This window comes from Pteropus vampyrus, unplaced genomic scaffold, assembly GCF_000151845.1.
Source record: "Pteropus vampyrus isolate Shadow unplaced genomic scaffold, Pvam_2.0 Scaffold618, whole genome shotgun sequence".
NCBI classification, from domain to species: domain Eukaryota; kingdom Metazoa; phylum Chordata; class Mammalia; order Chiroptera; family Pteropodidae; genus Pteropus; species Pteropus vampyrus.
The window spans coordinates 101,353-110,027 of record NW_011889399.1 but is presented as its reverse complement, the minus strand read 5'-3'; the positions used below and the strand labels follow the sequence as shown (position 1 = coordinate 110,027).

General features: G+C 40.6%; 1 protein-coding gene across 1 annotated transcript; it reads left to right on the top strand.

The window, feature by feature from the left end:
- Positions 1-1,195: 1,195 nt before the first annotated feature.
- ZNF280A (zinc finger protein 280A) lies at positions 1,196-2,818 on the top strand. The gene has a single exon (XM_011384716.1). The coding sequence runs from the start codon at positions 1,196-1,198 to the stop codon at positions 2,816-2,818; it is 1,623 nt and encodes a 540-aa protein (XP_011383018.1).
- Positions 2,819-8,675: the final 5,857 nt, after the last annotated feature.

The following is an 8,675-nucleotide window of genomic DNA, read 5'->3' as shown; positions in this document are numbered from 1 at the left end:
AACTAGTGTTGGAGGAGACTAGGGTATGGGATTTGGGGGAGGTTGTGATTTTGATAGCATGGTCAGGGAAGCCTTGCTGAGAAACTGTGGACCTGAAACAGGCCAAGAGTTGGCATGAGGGTATCTGAGGAAAGACCATCTATTACAGGAGGAACAACAAAAGTTCTGAGAAAGTAGAGTCTGCTGCCTTCCAGACTCACAGAGCTCAAGATGGCTGCAGTGGAGGACAGGGTCAGAACAGACGAGGATCAGTGGGCACAGATGGATGGCGTAGACCTCTTCTGGGCATTTTATGTTCATTGATATTTTTGAGTGAGATGGGAAGCCATTGACGATCTATACGCAGAAGGGTGCGTGCCAGCTCTCCTTCATATTTTAACGGGAGCATTGGAGCGGCCATGATGGAGATATGACAGAAGTGGTACAAGGATGGAAACTTTTGCATTGCAATGATCCAGGGAGAGAACATGGTGTTTTCAATCAAGGAGGTGGCAGTGGACGTAGGAGAGAATGGTCAGGTTCTGGATACCTTTAGAAGGTGGAGTGGACAGGGTTTGCTAATTGGTTTTAGGGTGTGAGGGGAAGGCTGGCAGAGCACGTCTCTAGAGTTTGTGAACTGAGCAACTGGAAGGGTTTACAGAGAAAGAGAATGCTGCAGGAGGAGCTGTTTTTTTAGGGGATTATCTAGAGCTTAGCTGCTTTTTTTTTTTTTTTAAAAGATCGCCTAGAAATCTTAGATATCCCTGAGGGTATGTCTGTGTGTAGGAGGAGGCTAGCGAGACACCCAGGATGCAAAAATGAAGGAGACAGGCACTCTGAGATGTTGAATCTGTGCCTCCTTAAGTATTGCCCTTAAATTTTGTGCTCTAATGCCTCCCTTGCCTCACCCTGTTCATGGCCCTGCAAGAGGACAGGTTGAGCAGTTTGCAATTGCAGGAGACCGGAGCGGGGTGGGGCATCGAAGAGGTAAATCTGGAATCATCATGTCACTTAAATGCTTTGAGCCTCTTTTCTTACATGTAAAATAAGGGTATTAATAGTTATCTCAGTGTTTCAGGGGAGGATTAAATAAGGCAATGATTTTATCTTTTGAAATAAATACTGACTAATGATATGTGGTTGCACTTAGGTAGCAATTTACAAAAAGGAAGTACTGGAAGTTGAAGGGACCACTTTGAGCCAAAGCAGTTGTGAAATGGCAGATCTCTTATTGTGTGAGAAAGAACAAAGGCCAGAACCACTGGGGAAAGTGGAAGAATCCAACCACAGGGACAAGGATGATGAAAATTCTGATTTGCTATTTGTTGGAGTGGAACATGTAAATGAAGATGATGAAGTCCTCTTTGTCAGAGTGATTTCCAAATCAAAACCAGTCATTTCAAACATTTTGAATAGAGTGGTCCCAGACTCATATTCGACAAGAAATAAAGGCTGCTTGGTTCAAGATACTGCTTGCACGTTACAGCCTACAAATCACTTGACCCCTATGTCGAAAGCAGGGGCCATCCCTCCAGTTTCTCATTCTGGGAAGAGAGCATTAGATAGTCCTATTTTTGAGCCTTCATCTAAATGTGATTATAAAACAAACTCAACACAAGTCGTCCCTGGCAATTCCTCAGATTTGCTCTCTCCAGGGGCTCAGTGTCTCCTTGGAGCTGTACTTTCTACAGGGGGCAAGGATGAAAGTCCTCACGATTCAAAGAGACTTTCTACTTTGGATATAAACAGTAGAAATCCCAAAAGATCTAATCTCAGTGATGGGGTCCTAGGAGGACATCCTTTAGCTGTGGCTCCTTTAGGTGTCTCTCCTCCAATGAATGTGAGTACACCCTCACTAGATGTTCCCTCTTTATTAAACCCTGTTGAGAATGGAGCATCATTTCCTCGGGCTTATGCAAATGACAAGGAACATTTCAATTTTATGGATCCAGATAGAGCAAATAGTTTGGAAAGGCAGGGAAAAACAGACTTTTTGAGACTAGCAAGTCAAAACAAGACTGTTGATCCTAAGAAAGGAAATCTGATCATGTTACTTCATGACTTCTACTACGGACAGCATAAAGGAGATGGGCTGCTAGAACAGAAGACTCACACAGCCTTTAAATGCCTCAGCTGCTTGAAAGTTCTAAAGAATGTCAAATTTATGAACCACGTGAAGCACCATTTGGAACTTGAGAAACAGAAGGGCGGCAGCTGGGAAATCCACACCACCTGCCAGCACTGCCACCGGCATTTTCCCACTCCCTTCCAACTGCAGTGTCACATTGAAAGTGTACACACCTCCCAAGAGCCCTCTGCTGTTTGTAAAATTTGTGAATTGTCATTTGAAACAGATCAGATTCTCTTACGGCACATGAAGGACAATCATAAGCCTGGGGAAATGCCCTACGTGTGCCAGGTTTGCAATTACAGATCGTCGGCCTTTGCTGATGTGGAAACACATTTCAGAACGTGCCATGAAAACACTAAGAACTTGCTTTGTCCATTTTGTCTCAAAATTTGCACAGTTGTAACATCCTACATGAATCATTGTTGGAGTCACTGGAACAAGAGATTCTTCCAGTGTACCAAATGCCGGCTACAATTTTTGACTTTTAAGGAGAAAATGGAGCACCAAACCAAGAATCATCAAACATTTAAAAAGCCAAAGCAATTGGAAGGATTGTCTCCTGAAACAGAAATTATTATTCAAACTACAGGTCGACCAGGATCCAGAGGTGCAGCATCCATTATTGTGAACATCACTGACCCTCAATTGTCAACTGTAAAAACTAAAAGGAGGGTGACTAGGAACAATAAGTATTATAGATATCACTGAAGCTAGAGTTCGGACTATAAATTATGTTCTACCCACTTCCAGGAATTCTGAAAGACAGAATGGAGGTGAGGACATCTGTACATCGTAGCTGTAGATGCCAGCAAGCAATGTCAACAAATGTCAGGTTTTACAGTAACCATTCTTTAGCTCCCCACTGTCAAGAACTAGCTCAGAAGTCTCATGCCCCTTCCCAATCAACCTCCTCCCCAAAGTAGCCACTTCTCTGACCTCTGCTACCATAAAGTGGTCTTTGTTTTTGAACTTTAAATAAATGGAGTTGCACAATAGATTTTTGTCTTTGTTTTTCTTTACATAGTGAGATGTGTTCTTGCTGTGTATAGCACATTCTTTTTCATTGCTAGGTAGAATTCCCTTGAATGAATATGGCACATTTTAATATACCCATTTTACTGTTAATGGACTTTGAGGTTGATTCTTTTGTATTTTGAATAAAGCTTGTGTGAGGCTGTGTATGTCTTTTGGCAGATATATGTGTAGTAATTTCTCTAGCATAGTATAGAGATGAGAAGTCCTGGAACTATATAGATTTAGCTTTTTAGTGTAGATACTGCCAAACACTTTTAAAGTGATAGAAACAATTTACATTTCCACCAGCAACACTGAAAACTTCATTGCTACAGATACAACACTTGGTACTGTCAGTCCTTTTCATTAGTGTCATTTTCTTGAAGTTTTAGTATCATGTTGTTTTCATCTGCATTTCCCTGATAAGTAATGCAAATGCTTGATATTTTTTTTCATATGGTTGTTAGCCTTTTGAATATTATCCTTTTATTAAGTGCCTATTCAAGTTTTGCCATTTTATTTTATTTTATTTTATTTTATTTTATTTTATTTTATTTTATTTTATTTTATTTTTTTATCTAGGCAGTTTGTCAACTGGGGAGGGTACAAGAGAGAACTGCTGGGTCACTGAAAATGTCCTGTATCTTGACCTGGATGGTGGTTTCATGGGTGCACATATGGGTATTAAGGTTGGTGCTTCATAGTTTGTCTTATTTAAGAAATTATTGTCTACCAAGAACATATATTCCTCCTATATTTTCTTCTAGAAGTTTTACTATTTATTCTTTCATGTTTAGGTCCATGATCCATCTCAAATTTACTTTTCTGTTTATAGTGTGATAAATCAAGATATCAAGGTTAATTTTTTCAAATGCATATTCAAATCAGTACTTTTACTAAAAAGATTACTCTTTTTCCACTGTATTGTAGTGGAAACTTTGTGTGAATCAGGTAGATGACTATATATGTCTTTTTGGACTCTTCCATTCCATTGGTCTAGTTCTCTATTCTATACTAGTGCCACATTTATTATAGCTTTTAATTACTGTAGGTCTACTTAAATTTATGTGATGGTAAATTTTATATGTCAACTTGTTTGAGCAAAGGGATGCCTGAATAGCTAGTAAAACATTATTCTGGGGTGTGTCTGCAGGGTGTTTCTGGAAGAGATGAGCATTTGAGCCAATAAACAGTAAACGAGATAAGCCATGAGCGATGTGGGTGGGCATCATTCAATATCAGGAGAAAGGATGAATTTTCCCTCTGTTTTCTTGAGATAGAACATCTATCTCTTCTGTCCTTGAACATCAGAGCTCCTTCAGGCCTTCAGACTCGGAGACTTATACCAGCATCCCCTCTCTGCCCCTGGTTCTCAGGCCTTCAGATTCAAACTGAATTCTTCCACTGGCTTTCCTGGTCCTCCAGCTTGCAAACAGCATATCATTGGACTTCTCAGCCTCCATAATTGTGTGAGCCAATTCCCATAATAAATCTCATATAGCTCTCTATATATCCTATTTGTTTTGTTTCTCTGGAGAACCCTGACTAACATAGCTATCTGGGAGTTTAAGTTCTCTAGCTCTGGTGTTCAGAATTGTCTTGCCTATTCTAGGTGATTTGTTTAATTAAAGTGGTTATAGTAAATTTTATTATCTTGTTCTCAAATTCATGTACAATAGTTTGTTAATTGTGATGTTAGCTATAAGGTTTTTTTGTAGCTACCCACTGACTAGAGGTATTGAGCTACTACTAATCAATAACCAAAAGATAATTGAGGAAAAAACCAAAAGTTTGGAAATTAAGCAATATAATTCTAATTAAGACTGAGAGTAGGGTGAGGGAAGCCAGAACCCTTAAGTGCAAAAGTCTCTTCTCTCCACTTTCACAAAGGTCTTTAATGTTATGCTTTAAGCTCACCCTAGTCCTGGTTCTGGTTCTAAGAAAGTCATAGCTCTTATAAGAAATTGCTGTGGAAAAAGTCAAATATTTGGAACTAAATAATTTTGAAAACAATGAAATGCATGGGATGGAACTAAAGCAGTTCTTAGGAGAAATTCATAGTTTTGAGGAAAGAGTAAAGATTTTGAAGTAAACAAAATGGAATTACTTTAACTAAGCTGCTAAAATTATAAACATGATAAAGGTTGTGGCATGAGGAAAGATTTTATTATTGTTCTAACTTGCTTGGGAACATAAGCTTTTGAACTGTCTAGTTCTGCATCAATGTTTGGATATACATCAGTTCATTATGTGTCAATATTTGGGCATATACTAGACATCCAGATAATGCTCTGATTACCACCCAAAGGACTCACATAACCAGACCACCTGACATCCATCATCCAGACCACCAGACATGACAAGATCTCCTAGAACTCAACTTCCAGACCACCTGGCATCTGATACCATCCTGGTCCAATCCCAGAGCTAAGAGCAGGACTGATTATTCTTAAAAATGTACTTTTTACTATAATAAGTCTCAACATTTCTTTCTTCTTTGGAACACTTCTGGTTTTTGACTAGCTGTGTTTCCAGTTTGCAAACTCTAAGACCCTTGAATAAATCATCATTTATTTTTAACAAAGCCTCTAGACTCTTTTCTGAGTTTGTTCAACATAAAAAATGCATATATTTGCAAGGAAAAGTTATAAAAATAATGACCTAACTCAGTGCTGTCCATAAACATATCTGCGATGATGGAAATGTTCTATATCTGCTCTGTTCAATTTGCCATATGTGACTACTGAGCTGTTGAAGTGTAGCTAGTATAATCGAGGTACTGAATTTTTAATTTAATTTACCTAAAATTAAATTTAAAGGTAGAAGAAACAGATCTCTCTTATAAATAAATGCCAAATAATTTGTGTACTCTCAATAATCTTATAGATACTCTCCCCTCCATGAGACTCCATGCCCCATTTTGAGTGTAGGCTAGGTTTAGTGACTTGCTTCCAAAGACTAGAATATGGAAAGGGAAAATAACTTTAAGATAGAGAACTAATACTAAACACTATCAGTAGCATGTATCTCTGATGAGAAGTGATGAGAAGGATACATCACCTCTGTGATAGAATTCTAAAAGCCTATAACCCTACTGTAACCATGAAGAAAACATCACGTTCATATTGAGAAACGTTCTGCAAAATACCTAACCTTTAAGGACTTCTTAAAGTCGTCAAGGTCATGAAAAACAAAGTTTAAGAAATTTTACAGAGTAGGCGAGGGAGATGTTATCACAAAATGCATTGTGATATCCTGTATAGGAATCTGGAACAGAAAAAGGACATTAGTAGAAAAATTAGTGAAATTTTAATAAAGCCCAGAGCTTACTTAATAACTTACTGAAGGATATTGGAGTAATTTTGAGGCCTAAAGGAGGTCATATCACATATGTACATTTCAGACACAGCAAATATTTTCTCCGTATCTACATCCCCTTCATTTTTATGGTATACTTCACTAAACAGAAATCTTCAAATGCAAAGGATCAATAACTTAGACTTTGTGTCTGACCATAATACAACAAAGTGAGAAATTGATAAAGGAACAGTTTCAAAAATTTTCATGGATTTGGAAAACGAATACCATATTATGTAACCTTTGTGTTAAAAAGAGAATCACTAGGGAAATTAGGGCATACTTGGAACTGAATGATAAGGAACATATAAAGCAAAAATTGCGAGACAGTTAAATTGGCACTTGAGTAAATTAAGGGAAATTTATAGCATTACATAAAGAGAAATAAAACAAATGAGCTAGGTATTTATCTAAAGAAGTTGTAAAGAGGAGCAAAAGAACCTGTAGAGATGAAAAAAATAATAGAAATAATGAAAAATAGAAGAAATAAGTGAAATAGAGAAGAAAATGAAATTATAGATAAAGAAAATCTAAAGCTGTTCCCCCCCGCCCCCCAAAAAGATTACTAAGACAGAGTTGGCAGAATTGGACAATTAAAAATAATTCTGTAAAGGGCCAGATAGTATTTTAGGCTTTGCGAATATGACCTCTGGCAATTAGTCAACTTTGCTTTTATAATAGGATAGCAATGATAGGCAATATCTAAAGGAATGGGCATGTCCTGTGTCCCAATAAAACTTTATTCGTGGAGACTTAAATTTGAATTTCATATAATTTTCACACAAGATAATATTCTCTTTGCGGTTTTTTCCGGCCATTAAAAAAAAAAAAGGTAAGGCTTATTCTTAGCTTGCTGCAAGCTGTACAAAACTAGGCGGCAGACTAGATTGGATTGGCCCCAGATGCAACTTTGAGAGAATGGGCGGCGATACTCAACTGCATGGCTAAGTTCCTTAAACATGGAGCAGGAAGCTAGTACTTTTATGGAAAAGGGACCACACTTGAGGATTATTAGAGCTGAACTCCAGGTGAGCAAGGCTATTCCCTGATGGATTGGGAGCCTGCCCACTGGTCCTGAACCCTGGCCTTCTGTGAAACTCTGACCACCCAAGACCCTTCCAGGGACTCAGTCATTGCTCTGCCCACACCCCTCTCAACCCGTCGCCACTAGGGGCCCCCAGCGGTCGCCACCAGGGGCGCCAGAGAGCGCGCATGCGCCCGACCGTCCTCGCGGCCAATCAGATCGCAGCGCCGGGAGCCCAGCCAGCCTCACGCCTCACCTGGCAGCCAGTCACTGGTTGCAGCGGGCGCGCGTGTGGAGGCGTCGGCGGCGTCGGCGGCGCCTGGGCTGAGGAGACGTCGTCGCTTCGGGCTTCGCCGGTGGACCGCCTCAGGCCTGGTGCGCCGCCGGCAGCTCTGCGATCGCCGCGGACAGGGACCGGTAAGCGCGGGGGATGGCGCGGCCCAAGTGTTCCTTGAGGGGAGATGAAAAGGGACTCTTCGGGTCGCGACACCGCGCCTGGCCTTGCACAGCTCATCGGCCTGTCCTTGTGTCGCCACGGGTGAGCGGCCTCCGTGGGTCCAAAGATCCCTCTCACACACATTCCCTCAGCAGGCGCCACTTTTAGGTAGACTTCCTTCCCCGACCCTGACGGGGCGACCCCATCCCCCAATCCTGAAGAAGGGGCCAGGCCCGGCTCCTGATGCCCTCCCCTCTCACTTCCCCCGCGGGGGTCTCTTGTGAGGCTTAACACAGTTAAAAATCTGAAACCGATTTTGTAACCCCAGCCTCACTCCGATTCTGAACATGTTGGTCTAGACCCTTTAAGACCTTTAAAGCATTTAAACATTGATTTGTTGGTCCCTCTTCCCTACCCCAGCGCTTTATTTTTCTCGTTTACTGTATCTCTGCCTGGACTCTAAAGCAGCCTCGGCCCTAATAAAGTTCCCCTGAGAGCCATGACCAAGAGTGATTTTGAGGCTTCTGATTTGGGCAGTTCCCAGATGGAGTGATTTCCTTACTGAGATAGGATAGATTGGAGGAACAGGTTTGAGAAAAGAAATTCAGTTCTCTTGACTGGATGAGAAGGGGATGCTTGAAAAACATCCAAATGGCAATATCAAGTAAGCAGTGGGCTAAAAAATATTCTGTAACATGTAAGTAACCTTAATCTTTTTCTCTGGTTGCTTCAAG

Excerpts from the sequence above, each read along its gene's own strand:
- ZNF280A (XM_011384716.1), top strand. The coding sequence starts at position 1,196 with ATGGCAGATCTCTTATTGTGTGAGAAAGAACAAAGGCCAGAACCACTG.